At 41.6% G+C, this 16,247-nt stretch overlaps 1 protein-coding gene and 1 long non-coding RNA gene across 4 annotated transcripts in view; one reads left to right on the top strand and one right to left on the bottom strand.

Moving 5' to 3' along the window:
- LOC147580796 (uncharacterized) overlaps positions 1-15,211 on the bottom strand; it is a 66,915-nt gene extending 51,704 nt beyond the window's left edge. The window contains exons 1-3 of the long non-coding RNA XR_015251097.1: positions 14,953-15,211; positions 14,540-14,777; positions 11,855-11,967 (exon numbers count right to left, since the gene is read on the bottom strand). This is a non-coding gene — a long non-coding RNA (uncharacterized LOC147580796). The remainder of the gene's footprint in view (positions 1-11,854; positions 11,968-14,539; positions 14,778-14,952) is intronic.
- The window catches only part of CDYL (chromodomain Y like), a 251,054-nt gene that overhangs the window by 6,279 nt on the left and 228,528 nt on the right, over positions 1-16,247 (top strand). For all 3 annotated transcript variants that reach the window (XM_086706397.1, XM_086706395.1, XM_086706394.1), the window contains exon 2: positions 4,685-4,825. In XM_086706397.1, coding sequence (XP_086562523.1) covers positions 4,823-4,825 — 3 coding nt within the window. In that variant the 5' untranslated portion in view covers positions 4,685-4,822. The remainder of the gene's footprint in view (positions 1-4,684; positions 4,826-16,247) is intronic.

Here is a 16,247-nt window from a genome sequence, read left to right as displayed (position 1 = left end):
GTACTGGTCTTCCCAACAAGATACAAACTTCACAGGGGCAAGAACCATAGCTAAAGATCCTCTACCTTCCTCCCTCCACCCAAGCCCCTAGTGTGAAGAAGAGATGGTGTGCTAATTGAATGCTTTCTCCAGAAAGGGCCCTTTAACCCAACCCTCTCCTGTTGCAGACAAGGAAATGACAAAGCAGGAAGGTAAAGTGATTTACTGGAGGTCCCACACCTAGTGAATGTCAGAGCTCAAATAAAAGTTACTCAAGTCTACTGAGCCCCATAGCTGTTATTGTTGCTTAATCACGACTGTCTGTTTCCTTTTTCTCTCCTCCTGCATTCCCTCCTGCCCTGTGTCCTATCACACTGTAATCTCCTCAGTTTCTCCTCATGGAGAGCAAAAAACCTTCTTACTTCTCTGACTTTGCCTTACAAGCTACATCTTTCTCAGGGGTAGGTCATTTACCTGCTGTATTTGGTGGCAAGCCCAGAGAACAGCCCAGTACCACAGCGCTCTGGGTAATTCAGACCCTAGGGTTATTTTCTGAAAATCTTCCTTGATGATCATTTGTTGTGTGTATGTGACTTTGTCTTCTGGGTGGGTGGAGGAGGTATATATCTGTGCTGTCTGGTGAGGGGCTTCAACAGAGGCTATAGGAGGGCAGGCTATTACTGGCAGAGAAAATTAAAAAACAACAGTTAAGGGGCTCCTGGGTGGCTCAGTTGGCTGAATGTCCAACTTCTGCTCAGGTCATGATCTCATGGTTTGTGAGTTCAAGCCCCATGTTGGGCTCTCTGCTGTCAGCACAGAGCCTGGAGCCTGCTTTGGATCCTCTGTCCCCCTCTCTCTCTGCCCCTCCCCCACTCATTCTCTCTCTCTCTCTCTCTCTCTCTCTCTCTCTCTCTCTCTCTTTCTCTCTCTCTCAAAAAAAAAAAAAAAGGAAAGGGAAGGGAAGGGAAAGGAAGTGAAAGGAAAGGAAAAAGAAAAGAAAATAAAAGAAAAAAGACAACAGTTAACTAGAAGTAGACCCTGCTGCCATCAAACTGAAGGATTTCAGGCTAGGAACATGTGGCAGTGAGAGAACCAGAATTCTGCACTCGAGCAATAATAACTGTGTTATCCCAAGTCATTGGCAGACTTTGAAGTAATTTACATTCCTGGGGAGGGGAAGGAGGGTGGCAGAGATGCCAGAAATTCCTCTGAATTTCTTCCTGGGCAAGGCTGTTGGCAGGGTCTCAAGTGAAGGTAGAAATAGAGTAAGAAAGGAAATGAAGAAGACAGAGGGGGTTGGGTCCCCACAGGTGGCTGCCATCCCCATTCTCAGAAGTTGATGGCTTTGATTAGAGACCCAGGATGGTCGTGGGTGAGTAGCGCCGCCCTCCTGGTTGCAGCTGAAGGGCATTCATGACCAGGACAGCTGCTGAAGGTGCACTATGTCCTATCACAGTGGGATCCCCCAATCCAGGGAAAAAAAGAGGCTTTACTTCCTTTATATACTCATTCATGCCTGGGACAACTCTGCTAGTCTCTGAGAGAGAGAGAGAGAGAGAGAGAGATTGGTAGAGCCAGAGGACTGTAGAGCTCAAAATGGCTCCTGTTGATGAGAAACTGGATGAGAGAAGAAAGAAAAGCATTCACCACTCATTCACTACAGATATCCAGGACCTGAGAACTAGGGGTGAGAGGTTCTTTCTAGTCTTAGCTCTGTCTCTTACTAGGTATGTGACCCTGGGCAACTCTGTTAGTGTGGAGGTGGTTCATCATTTCTGTATTTATCACATGAAGACATCTAGTGAAATGGCCCCTGGAGATGGGGCTGATGATTCTCTAACTTTAAGCCCCCATTTTATAGTCAGGAAGCGAGGGCAAGGATCACACAGCAAGTTAGGGACAGAGCAGGGCTGGAACTGCCTCCCCAAATCTGGTGCTTCTCTGCCTATCAGACACTTCCATTCCTTACATACATGATCCCCAGCTGCTTTGATAGGAGTAGCAAGAGAAGGTTCCTTGATCAGTAAAGCTGGGGGAAAGCTACCCCCAAGAAGGTGGCCTGCATGGCATCACTTCCAGATGCTCACGAAGAACCCCTCTGTCCCTTTCATGGGGGGCCCCCAACAGAATTAAGGAAGAGTCAGATTTCACTGTGTGAGTGATTAAAGGCCACTTGGTCATCTGTATTATTTGAGCTTTTCATAATTGAGTAGATATTTGCCTATTACTTAATATTACTTAACGGTTGAGTACAGATTACTTAATAATTGAGTACAGATTCTTAGAAAGTTCTACCACTAAATTCATTTATTTTGGGTTAAGTAGTATTTGATTGGTAAAACATCCAAGTGGTGGACAATGTATGCATGACTTCTCGTGGATAAAAACAGCAGCTCACATTTGTTGAGAGCACAACACGTGCCAGGAGAGTTGTATACATCATTTCACTTCACAGTTAGGATAATCTATGAGGTATGTGCAGCTGTTAGCAGCATCTTACAGATGTGAACCCTGAAGGCTGGAGGGCTAGGTCATCTGTTCACACAGGGAAGGTATGGAGCCAGTATACAAACTCACGTCAGATTGACTGCATGGTCCATATCCCTAACCCCTACACCATATTGCCTCTCCATACATACTTTACCTGGCAGCAGAATGTCTTTAACGCCTTTTCTGAAATCAGGTTTTGACAGTGGAAGAGAGATAAGAGTAAGAGCCTCAGAGTGCCTGGGTTCAAGTCCCAGCTTCACCACTAACAGCATTACTTCAAGGAAGTTAACTTGTATAGATTGTAATTCCTCATCCACCAAGCAAGAATTATAGAATCTTGCTCAGAGAGCTGTTGTGAAGATTAGAGAATATATCTGCAATGCACAATGCAAAGCCTGCTATATAATAAGCTCTCAATAAATATATTATCATTACAGTTCAAGAGGCCAAAGACCAACCTGGACCCCTTCATTGCTGCTGGTCAGCCCAGAGGGAGGGGTCACACTCCCCAGCTATCAGCTTCTTCTGCTGAAAGCTGAGCATTCCCTGACTTAATGCAGAAAGGCAGCTTCCAAGAAAAGCACATTTGATCTCAAATTAAACTATGACATAAAAGATCAGCTGCCATTCATACGGAGCGCAGTAAGGACAGTTGGACTAGTTGGGGGATGATATCAGCCCAATTAGAGTCAAGTCAGACATTCCCCACCAAACCTCAGTACCCGTCAGAAGTGTTGGCCAGTGCTGACTACCACCAAATTCCTTAAGCGTTCTTAGTGGTTTAGCGAAACCTCATTTTTCCCAGTTCCCTGTGTTGGCAACAGTGATCTTGATGTACTACCTGAGTTAGGGCTTTGCTCAGCTGTATATGACATGAGTTAAAATCATTTTCAAGATGAGTGTCTTAAAAGTCACAGGGAATGACCTCAGCTTTTTTTATTTATCCAAAACCAGGATACAGGAGTGCTGACGCATAGGGGCACTTGTACCCCAATGTTTATAGCAGCACTCTCAACAATAGCCAAATTATGGAAGGAGCCTAAATGTCCATCAACTGATGAATGGATAAAGAAATTGTGGTTTATATATACAATGGAATACTACTTGGCAATGAGAAAGAATGAAATATGGCCTCTTATAGCAACGTGGATGGAACTGGAGAGTGTTATGCCAAGTGAAATAAGTCATACAGAGAAAGACAGATACCATATGTTTTCACTCCTATGTGGATCCTGAGAAACTTAACAGAAACCCATGGGGGAAGGGAAGGGGAAGGGGGAAAAAAAAGTTAGAGAGGGAGGGAGGCAAACCATAAGAGACTCTTAAAGACTGAGAATAAACTGAGGGTTGATGGGGTGTGGGAGGGAGGGGAAAGTGGGTGATGGACATTGAGGAGGGCATCTGTTGGGATGAGCACTGGGTGTTGTATGGAAACCAATTTGACAATGAGTTTCATTAAAAAAAATTTTTTTTTTAAACCAATTCCTAAAAGTATAGACTTTCTAGAACTATCTCTGACTATGTGTTTCCATAAACCTTCTGCCACAAGTGGATGCCAATCCACTCCCTGCTCTGAAAACACAACATGCTTTTCCATGACTCTGACTTTGCTCTTGCTCTCTCTACGTCACAACGAATCATTTCCAACTCTCCATCAAACACACTTTACTTCCTCGTTTTCAGACCTTTTGTATAAGACGTCTTTTGTATAAGACCTATGTCTTTGTCTCCCTACTACGCTGAAGGTCACTTGAGGACAAGGACCATCTCACTGTCATTGTTATGTCCACTAGCCTATTACAAAAGGGAAAGAGAGACACTGAATTGGTCCTTAAGGTGTATGCCCACAAATGTTCATGATCACAAATGGCAGTCTTCCCGCCCTCATGATGAACATGAGGCCATTTGGCTTACTAACTCTTTAATATATTGCAATACTTCATGATACATTGCAAGTAAGCAAGATATTGACATCTACTGAGGTGGAGAAGAGCAAGTTTGACAATTTTGAAAATTGTTTTTTATCCTTTATCGTTTTAAATGCATTGCTACTTTGATGCAGTGCTTAATGATATTTATTGCTTCCACCACACAAGCACAAAACGCTGGCTCACTCTCAAATTCAATATGGACCTTGTGGAAAGTAGTTAAATGCTGTGAGACTTCATTTTCCAATTACTTTAGTAAATTCCTCTTGTGGGGATTGTAATTGCAGGTGGTGATCAGAGAACGCAGAGACCTCAGAAGAATTTTATGGCATTCCAGGCAGGACACGGACCAGCCTGGGGAAAAGAAGAAATAAGAGCTGGAGATACAGGGAATACCACTAGGAAGTTATTTCTGAAGAGAAACAATGGTAAGACCTTCCAGCACCTGAATTTGTTCTGATCCAGTAGGGCAGAATTCTTAGAGGGACCCCTTTTTATTTAAAACTAGTAATCGTACTGGTACCTGTTCAGAAATTGTTCAACAGAAGCATTCTGATTATTCTACAGTTATCATTCCATAGCTGTTCTGACAACTCCTTCTCTCTTGCATTCTCCTTTCCTCCTCTCTTGAATTCTCCTTCCATTCTCTGAATCTTCTTCTATCTGGCCTTTCTAAATTAATTTTTTTGTAGCTAGAGCTTCCCCTTTACTGCAATGGTTACTTTCATGTCTCTTATTGCTTTCTTTAATAACTTTTAATGACCTAAGAAATAGTTGGCTGGGTTCCATTTTCTACTTCCTCCAAGTCAAATGATAGCACATCCTATACCCTGTGTTTATAAATATCAGAGAAGGCAGCATTAATTTGTTCTGCCTTATCTTCACTAAGGCATGCCTGGATTTTTGACAGGATGAAATTGAACGAGAAAGTGGTTTTCTACATGGCTAAGAAATAACAAGCAAGCCCAGATGTCATGAGAGCTAGCAACCTGCAGAAGTCATCTGTCCGTCCTGTCATTGATTTACTGTACATGGTTTTGGGTGCCTCCCATCAGAAAAGCATGGAACTAGGGGCCTCAGGGTAGACAGCCAGGAGTAAGACAAAAACACTGCCTCAAGGAGCTTTTGTTCTGCAAGGGGAATAAGACAAGTGCTCAAATCAATATGATACAGGTTGCAGGAGATAGGTGCCCCAACAGAGGCTACAAAGAACTATGGAAGGTCTAATGAGGGAGAGATTACATCCCATAAGAAAAGACCTGGTGGAGATCTAAGTCAGTTTGGGGAATGTTGAGTTTGAAATCAGTGGGGCATTCAGATGTAAGCATTAGCAGGCAGTGAGGGCATGGGACAGAAACCAGGAAGAGAGAGGTGGGTGAGAAGTAGGGTCCAAAGTCATGTTTGAAAGAGTGTGTTCTCAGCTGTTTGACTCCTGTTTTGACTACTAGGATACTTTTACTGCTACAGCTCCCAGAGCCCACGTGCAGCTGGGGGTTTTAATTTCCTAGCAAAGAGACTTCCTGCCACAGCTGAGGCACCCAGGACCTACAGTTAGGGACTTCTGCTTAGGCAAAGTTGTATTTCAGTTCTTAAAATGAAAAGTTTTTTGTTTGTTTTTGTTGTTTTTCTGATTTTTAAGGTAATACGTGTACAATTTTTTTTATTTTAAAAGTATAAAACAAATTTTAAAAAATCATTCATATTTCATATTCATATAACCTACTATTCAGAAAAAATATTTTATAGTACTGAGCTTTTCTATGTAATTAATGCAATTAATGCAAATTTATATCTATATATTCTTTTTTTAACTCAAGTATTTTTTTAAAAACAATTGGATGATGTTAGACATATTTTTTGGTATTTTTTCTCTTTAAATAATACACCATGGCCTTACATGAAATACACATCTACATCAACATTTTGGATTCCTGCAGAGAATCCCAACTCCTTACTGATAAGCACTCAAATTATTTTCACTTTGAAACTGCTTTTAGGGGCACCTAGGTGGCTCTGTCAGTTGGGCATCCGAATTCTGCTCAGGTCATGATCTCACGGCTCCTGAGTTCCAAGCCCGGCGTTGGGCTCTGTGCTGACAGCTCAGAGCCTGGAGCCTGCTTCAGATTCTGTGTCTCCCGCTCTCCACTCCTCCCCTATTCATACTTTGTCTCTCTCTGTCTCAAAAATAAATAAACATTAAAAAAAAATTTTTAACTGCTTTTAAATGATACTGTGATAAACACCTTTGTGCATGTATTTTGTTGGGTTTTCCTTAATATAAAAATTTTTTAAGTTTATTTATTTTGAGAGAGAGAGAGTGCGAGCAGGGAAGGGAGAGAGAGAGAATCCTAAGCAGGCTCCACACCAACAGCACAGAGCCCAATGGGGGAGCTCAAACTCATGAACCATGAGATCATGACCCAAGCCAAAACCAAGGGCCGGACACTTAACAGACAGAGCCACCCAGGCACCCCTCTTAATATAAACGTTTTTAAAGTGGAATTCAGGGTCAAAAGATATGTGTTATGCTAAGCGAAATAAGTCAGTCAGAGAAAGACAAATATATGATTTCACTCATAGGTGGAATTTAAGAAACAAAACAGATGAACATAGGGAAAGGGAAGCAAAAATAAGATAAAAAACAGACAGAGAGGCAAATCATAAGAGGCTCTTAAATACAGATAACAAACTGAGGGTTGCTGGAGGGGTGTTGGCTGGGGGATGGGCTAAATTGGTAATGGGCATTAAGCAGGGCACTTGTTGGGATGGGCACTGGGAATTATATATAGGTGATAAATCACTAAGTTCTACTCCTGAAACCAATACTACACTATATGTTAACTAACCTGAATTTAAATTTTTTAAAAAAGGAGAAAAAAAGATATGTTTAACTGTATTAATACATATTGTCCTTGGACAAAATGTAACATCAAACAGTTTAAACTTTGACTGAATCTTGCCCCCCCTTTAAGTACTCCTCCCACGTCAGGTGGCCTCCCTCCCCATCCATACACCTATCTTGACCCCATTCTTACAAGACCTGAGCAGACTGTTACTTAATTGCTTTAAACAATAAGATATTCACTTTTTACGGCTTTTAATGACTCATTTTCATGAACATGAAAATAACGTCTGGAGCCAAAGAAATGAAGCTATAATGAAGACAACAAAGGCAGAAGAACTATTATGGGCTGACCCTTGACTGATAAACCTCAAAACACACCATTATTAGCCAGGATGAGGCATTTTAAGTTATGATCAGATAATCTGCCCACTTGCAATGTGAGATTTTCTTGATCTGTTTTTGTCAGCACAATTTCTTCACTGGAATGGTCACCCAAAAACTTCCATTCTGACAATCTTTTGTCATTTCCCCCAGCACATTTCCTATTGCCATTACGGAGAAAGAAAGTGGTCTCTGCCACCAAAGAAAATTCACATTTGGACCAGATGCTCCTATCTGTGTTGAACAGGGGCACAGGTTCTTTGACCTCTGTGTTCATTTCTGCAGTCCATTTGGATGGCAACAGCAACCCAGGAGTGTGACCCAATAATTATTACTAAGTCCATTAAACTGAAATTCTACTACATTCTCAGCCACGAGCAACACATAATAATCCTGCAAGGCACATCTGTGGACAAGCCACGGAGGCCATGGAAAATTTACTGTGGGACTCTAGGATCTTATTTCATGTTCTCACATTTCTCTGAAGAAAAAAAATGTTACTTATGAACATAGAGTTAAACTCTTACAAATTGCACAAGGTTACAAAAGAAAAGAGGAATCCAATCTTGAAAACTCGGTCTAAAAATAGCTATGAATATACAGAATGTAATTTTTTATAATTTTTTTTTCAACGTTTATTTATTTTTGGGACAGAGAGAGACAGAGCATGAACGGGGGAGGGGCAGAGAGAGAGGGAGACACAGAATCGGAAACAGGCTCCAGGCTCTGAGCCATCAGCCCAGAGCCCGACGCGGGGCTCGAACTCACGGAGCGCGAGATCGTGACCTGGCTGAAGTCGGACGCTTAACCGACTGCGCCACCCAGGCGCCCCCAGAATGTAATTTTTTAAAACTTAACCCAAATGAGTGACTACTGTTTTTTTTTTTTCTTTCCATCTGTGTGATGTTTCAAGTGATACCCTCCTTTTATGAAGTCTGATTTTCTATTATCCTCTTACACATAGTAGGCACTCAATAAATGTTTATTGCAATGAGGTAAATTTAATACACTTAGATCAATATCTTTCACACATTCCTTATAGTAAGTTTATAGTCAGAAAACAATGTTGACAACAGCCATTTCAGAGACAATACCAAAGGGAGCTCTCCAAACACACCTGAGGTAAATTACTAAATTCTAATTTAAACCACAGCCAATATTACCAATTTGTTTTAAATGACTTGTCCAGCTCTTAGAAGAGAACAATGATTTGGGGAACAGAAGTAGATCAAGAAGATTGAGAGTGAGTGGCAGGAGTAAAGGGATACATATTTGCAATTCTGGCTTCCTACAGTGAATAGTCAAAAGCTCTCCTACCAGAAAATAATATCTTGAATTGAAAAGCATTCAGATCATGGTGGATTTCTAACTCTATTGAATTTCCTCCTCCCAGGCAGCCTATTTACAAAAGCAGTATGATCACTGTTAATATTGTCATTTAATAAACACATTTCTGATGGGAAAAAAATATATAACCCAACTATATCCCGACATGTAAATAAAGATTTCTTCTTAAAATATTAGCTTTGTTTGAGGTTGTTGCTTTTCTTTTTAAACTGATCTCTTAGGAATTAAAATATACCAACAAATGGAATTAGTTACACAAAGCAATAAAATACATTCTTCCTAATATGCAAATATCTTCCTATGTTCTCAGGATAACAGCACACTGGAAGGACAGGGATACTGAGAACTGTCATTTAAAATGCCCGAAAGTGTTTTTTAAATCAGAAACCATATTCAAGCAGCTCTTTTTCACTGTGATGTACTTTGCCCCTCTATTCATTCAAAACTTCTTAGTAAGCACTTATACATCATCACCCTGATGTCTCACTAGTTCCTTGGGTGACTTCCTCTGAAGAGTAAACAGATTTGAACAGGCAAAAAAAAATAACACATCCTCTGCTCACATTACACTGATGTGCCTTACAAGAATCATTTCAGACACAAATTTTCTCATTAGTGGGGAATACTCTATTTAGTAAAACAACTTTAACTTAAATATCATCATAGAAATCTTTTCAAAGATAAGATAATGCTTTTCTAAACCAATTACAAATTTTAAAAATGTATTGCTACAGTGACCAATTAATCTGGTTTGCCCAGAACTGTCCCAATTTCAAAACTAAAATTCCTGCATCCTGGGAGCTCCCTTCAGACCCAAACAAACAGGGACAACTGGTCACCCTACAATAAGCAATATTTGAATGCAAATATCAGAAGGGTTAAGCCATTCTTTTTCATTGAATTTAAAAGCCTCTGTATGTATGTATAAAGCACTGTGCTGAAAAGCAGTCGGTCAGGGTTCAGGCAAGAGTTGGGTGGCATGGCCAAACTAATTTAAGGAGACTTTCATAAAGAGGTTATTGACGGAGGTACGGGAAGAGTTAGGGAATCCAACAAGATGTTGGGCAGGATCCTGGGCTCGCAACAGTAGGGAGACACTAGCACCTGAAGAGGTAGATTATCAGAACCTGAAGAAGGCAACTGTTCAGTGAGAGATGTCCTCCTGAATTCACCACAACCCAGGGGGGAGGGAGCCTAGACCTCTGTGTCCTTCCACTCTCCAGATTTGCAAAGATGCCTCCCCTTGGTTGTATCCAACTAGAAGGCAGAGGAAGGAAGCCTGTTGATAAAGTTCTCATCTGTCAGCATTCCAAGCCATGGAGCAGAGCAAAGACTGGGTCTGCAGGGGCCCAAACAGAGTTAAGCCTGGCTTCTGCTTTTAGCAATTTAAAATATAGGAGAAATCTTAAAGCATTATTTCAGATGCACACCTACCATCTCCCTGTACCATTTGCTAGCACCAAAAAACTGAGTGTTGAGATATAACTAGCCCTTGGGGAAGTAAATAGAAATTGAGTTTAGGGGTGCCTGGGTGCTCAGTTGGTTAAGTGTCCAACTTCAGCTCAGGTCATGATCTCATGGTCCGTGAGTTCGAGCCCCGTGTCAGGCTCTATGCTGACAGCTCAGAGCCTGGAGCCTGCTTCAGATTCTGTGTTTCCCTCTCTCTCTGACCCTCCCCTGCACATGCTCTTTCTCTCTCTCTCAAAAATGAATAAATGTTTAAAAAATTAAAAAAAAAAAAAAAGAAATCAAGTTTAGTTCTTTATGCCTTTTGGCATGGTCTATCTTTAGTTAACTTAAAATGAATGAACCCTGAGAGTTCAAGAGATATTTGTAGAAATATTAAAGTATCTACCTCTGCTACTTTCATGATTGAGTCAGAGTTTGAATCGTACATCTATTCCTTCCCTTAATAACTCCAACAAAATAATTTGAGGATATCTGCAAGGTGGCACTAAGTTACCTTGTTGGATTTACTCTGTGGTATTCTGCCAATATTTTTACTCTGAAGCAACCTTCTCTTATCAAAAGCAAGAGTCTCCATGCTTTTCCAAAGTTTGTCCATTCTCATCAAAACTGGGAACAAATGGGCAGATTACCCAGTAATGCAAGTAACTGTATTATACACTGTCAGCTGCATCAGATTTTCTAAGTGACAACTTAGATTTACAGAAGAAACATTACAGGAAATCGCTACCAATGTGATCCCCAAAATGCTTCCTTTCGTATTATCCCCTCCACCACCATTCATTCAATGTTTAGAAGTGAAAACACCAATAAATGTATCATAAAGTTAGCTTTCATTCTGATAGCATTCAAACTGTTGAAATTCCCCCACAAAATTACAGCATCATGGCAGCTAATGTCTCACAAAAAGACCACAGGTTGTCATGCAAAAAGTGCCTGTTATCTTTAAAGTGATTGTGAATAGGTTACTGAGTCTCCATTCCTTCCTTTGTAAAATGAGGGAAATAATGGATAACTCATTGATTGTTATAAGGATTAAGTAGTAATATAATTTCAAAAAAATACCTGACAGGAAGTAGGCCCAAAATTAATGTCCACACTCATACTCTCTGCCTTACCCTAGTATATATTATATATACATTTAGATACATAGTTTTGGTAACTTTATATTTTAGTAACTAAAGAAAGTATGCCATAGAATCTGCAAACATATCTGCTCATCTCTGCTCCTTGACATTGAGTGGCCATCGGCAAATACGGCGGATGAGTTCAGACAAGTATGGCATTCCATTGAACAAAGGGTTTTCAGAGAAGTATGAGTTTTCTTTGTTTTAACCCACTTGAGGTAATCCAAATCGGTAAGTAATGAAGTGTAGCCAAGCAACATGCATTCAGGAGAGGCAGAAGGGTATCTTACCTATTTATTGAGAAGAAAATTTAAGGGGTCTTCTCAGACACAAAAAGAACTTCATGTCCATATGTGAGGTAGATGGGCAATATACATCCCTTCAGACACTCCGGGCTCACCTGCTGTGGGGGGGCATGAACCAACACCGAACAATGGGGAAAATGATCAAGTCATCCCTCTGACCAAATATCTTCTTTTTTTTCCCCCAAAGCGTGGTGTTTTCTTTTCTCCTTGTCTCTCTCCATTCCATCCATCCCCCCACCCCCACCAAAAGAAATTAAAATTTTGAAGTACCTCCATTTGATATTTAACATAAGCCCTGAGTGGTCACGGATTCTCTTTCTTACATTTTCACTGACAAACTGCTTCCAGCTGCCCTTTCGGGTGGGACGCCACCACAATAAAATGCACTGTTTGCTGAGGATTTCAGCTGCCACCTGGGGGCTCAGCGTCCTCAATGAAGGCTATTTAAGCAATGCTGGTGGTGAAATGGTGACAAATGGTATGTTGACTTTTTTTCTGGTGTTTGTGGTTTAGGACTAGTTGGTTTCAGTCTTGCTGGCTCTTGCTTCCGTGTTACCAATCTTTTCCACATTTAAAGTCTGTTACTGCCTCTCCTTCAGGGTTATGGCAGCAAGCTTTGTGCTGTTGACAGAAGCCATTTGTTGAGTGGAAGGTTCATATTTTAGAATACTGGCAAGGACTGATTTTACAGTTAGTCCATGGTTCTGAATTTACGTTTACTTTTTTAAGGGTTTTCTTTTTCACCTAGCTGAAAAGTGTTTCTTCATTAGGTTGTTATCACTCCATTCACATGAAATGGCCTTGACTGCTACTTCTTTTATCTCTAGTCACACACGGTAAAATTAGGCTTGAGCCCACATGATTAGCCAGAGACTGGTCCACATGTGAGTCACATTTGCTCTCTAAACATCTCGGTGGCTTCACTGGTAAGATGGACTTTGTCTCAAGCTCAACCCCTTATATGTCACCTTTCTTATCTCTGGAGTCCCTTCCTTAGCCTTGGTGGCAGTTCTCAAAGATGATCATCTTTGTATCTTTGCCTCGGCTTCCTCCTGTTCAGTTCCTTCTCCTTACACTGCCTTCCTCCTTCATCCCTCGCAGTTCTAGAACACATGCAGTTATTTCTGCTTCAAGGTCCTGAGCTGACTGTTGGCTAAACTAAAACACGGCTGAACCCAAAGTCCTGAGAAAGGACAGTTTCCACTCTACTCCTGAAGAGGAGTCTTGGACTCTTGCTTCTAAAGGGAAAGAAAGTACATTTCATTGAGGGCTCATCAGGAATCCCAGCATGCCCTTGGGCAGAAGGCATTGGCTGCTGTAATAGCTTTCTGCTTCCAACTGTAAAGAGATCCAAGAGCAATTTACCTTCAAAGAGATGCCATGGGTTCAAGACCCTTTCCGTGAACTTCCTACTTTGTGCACTCTAATACAACAAGGTCAGGTGGCCATTTGAAGTGGAAAAAATGATTTTTCTCCAATCCAAAGCATGCTTGGAGTACAACTAGAGGCAACCTAAACTACTTGCATAGTTCCACATTATTCCACTAATTTAGTACAAACCCATATGTACACAGGCTTGGACCTGGTCTCACTTCTATTTCTCAAGCCCAGTCCCCACCTTCCCAGAGCTCTTCCTTCCTCCTAGGTCCCAATCTCCCTCTAAGTATCACCTTCCCAGAGCTCTTGCTTCCTCCTAGGTCCCAATCTCTCTGTAAGTATCAAGCCAATTGAAAATCAACTTTATTTAAAATCTATTGCATACCTCCTCAGTCTAGTAGGATAGTCATCCATGCAGAGTCATAAATTACAACACAGAGTGATCAGAACAATCGAAGTGGGACAAAATCCCTCTTCTCCAAACACATGAACCCCACCTCTATAGCATCCTTGTTTCTGCCCCTGGAATCTCTCCAAACCAGACTCTCCCTCCTGCTGGCACACAGCCTAGATCAAACATCCAAAGAGGCCCTGCTACCTTTTCCTACTCAGTCCTCCTTCAAGCCTGTGTGAATCCACTTTCTCTGAAACTTCATTTTGCATGGGTGTACTCATGCATGCTCACACTCATACTCTTACACACTCACACCACACACACATACACACACACACCCTGCAGAATCAACAAGTCATGCTGAGAATACAGAACTCATATCCATATTTCCAGATTATTCTCAGACCTTTTGTATATCCATAGCCCAGACAGACGAAGTTACTCAGTCTGTTCACTGTTTTGATGGAGGGAATATCTGTCAAACCAAGACATAGACCTAATGAGTCCTGTTACATCAACATGCAGAAGACTTGGTACTTCAGGAATTATGAATCCATCATTGAAAAAGGTGAATGACCCCATCATCTTTTGACTATTAGGATCAAAAGGTAAAGATTCTAATATAGGTAACCTGAAACATCCAAAAATCCAAAAGCTTTTCTGGTCTGAAAGCATCAGCCAATATTCTTCCAGAAAATATATTTTCCTGGTGATGTTTGGATTGAGATGTTATTAGAATAAGTGTCTACACCACGGGTAGTCTGCAAACTATTCAAGGTAAGGTCTGGGTGGCACAATGAAACTAGTGTGAGAGTAAAAGTATCTGCTGAAGGTAAACTATAGAATTGATAATGAAGACTTAATTCTGTGTTTTTCCAAACACAGATAATATAACTTACATGTTCCCAAGTGAGGGAAAGAAATTCTTTGGGAGACAAAGTTGAATGGCTTCGGTACTTGGCTCAGCAAGTCAGTTTTAAAGTCGTATTCATGAGCTACACTGGATTGGACTCCAGGGGCCAGGAGTAAAGTCAGTGAAACATCGATTGTATTCCCTATAAGTATTCTCCTCCAATAGGCAGTTGAAGAAACCAATGCACATCCACAGTGTGTCTGTCCTCAGATAGAAGAGAAGAGCTACAAAAAAAAATTATAAAATATAATATATACAGTGTATGAAATATATAAAAACATGTAATATACAATATATAAATATAAAATATAGAGTATAGATAGCATAGTGTGTTGTAAATATATGTATACACAGACTGTACTATATTAATCACAGACTCCCTAACCTTAAGGAGCTTACCATCTAGGCAGATGTGCAAATCCAACCCCTTGTCAACAACAAATTGCCCAGAGAGAGAGGAAAGGATATCACCTGAGCCAGAGGACTCTGGGAAGGAAGGCTCCACAGAGGCCTTTGGATCCGATGTGGAAGAATGAAGAAAAAAAAAAAAATCAATGAAGACAGAACGCAAGGAGAGTTAGTCTAGTCACAGGGCACGGTAAGAGCAAAGGACTGGGAAATGCACGCTCTACAAGATACAAGAAAAGTGTGCCCTGTGATCGGGCTCCGTGTGCATGAGATGTCATTGGAGAGGTCACTGAGTTGAGCCCAGAAAGAAATCCGACGCCAGGCCACGCAGGACGTTTAATGCCGTGCTAAGAAGTTTCGTTGTTATCCCGAAGACGGTGAAGCCACCACCTGTTTTTCTGGAGGAGCCTGATATGATTCAATCTGTGCTCTAGGAAGACACGTGGTGGCCGTGCTGTGGAAGGGTGGGAATGGAGAGGAGCTAAAAACGGGGAGGCCCCTTAAGGAAACGGGCCTCCGGTAAAATCCGGGGAATTTAAGCACACACATAGGTCCTTCTAGCACTCTCTGTGCAGGCCTGCCCCTCCTCCACAGAAGCCTCCCCTGGAACATTCTCAAGCCCCCACCCAGCCTGTGTTCCTCCGGGGGCACTTTTTTGAGAGAGAGACAGAGACAGAGACAGAACACGAGTGGGGGAGGGGCAGAGACAGGGAGATACAGAATCCCAGGGAGGCTCCAGGCTCCGAGCTGTCCGCACAGAGCCCGAAGTGGGGCTCGAACTCACGAACGGTGAAATCCTGACCTGAGCTGAAGTCGGACACTTCCCCGACTGAGCCACCCAGGCGCCCCTGATGCTTACTTAGCATTGCACATGCTAGGCCGGCTGTCACGTGACTCCAGCGTTTGCTCCTATGTTTGGAACATCGCACTTCTGGTAGCACAATCTGTGCGCATCTCGTTCAAAGCCACTTAACACTTTTGGCTGATAGAAGTCTTACAGTTAACAAAGCCCCACGGTTTTTACACGAAATGCTGCTAAATCATGAATCTCCCACCCTCTCTTCATTTTTATGAGTAGTTAAGATAGAAGCCCTACCTATAGTAGTAAAGGCTGCTAATGTAGTAGATTACTTAAATAACCAGCATGCCTTTTAAAGGGGGCTGTTATGATCTAATTCAAGTGATAACAATCCAGGGTCTGTGCCTGGCCTCAGTCTAACGCATATCCTTTGTGAGCAGAAAGGGGTTTAAAAAAAAAAATTTTTTTTTAACGTTTATTCATTTTT

This window comes from Puma concolor, chromosome B2, assembly GCF_028749965.1.
Source record: "Puma concolor isolate L17-30 chromosome B2, mPumCon1.1.hap2, whole genome shotgun sequence".
Lineage (NCBI taxonomy): Eukaryota > Metazoa > Chordata > Mammalia > Carnivora > Felidae > Puma > Puma concolor.
The sequence above is the reverse complement of the archived record's forward strand: the minus strand, read 5'-3'. Positions and strand labels throughout refer to the sequence as shown.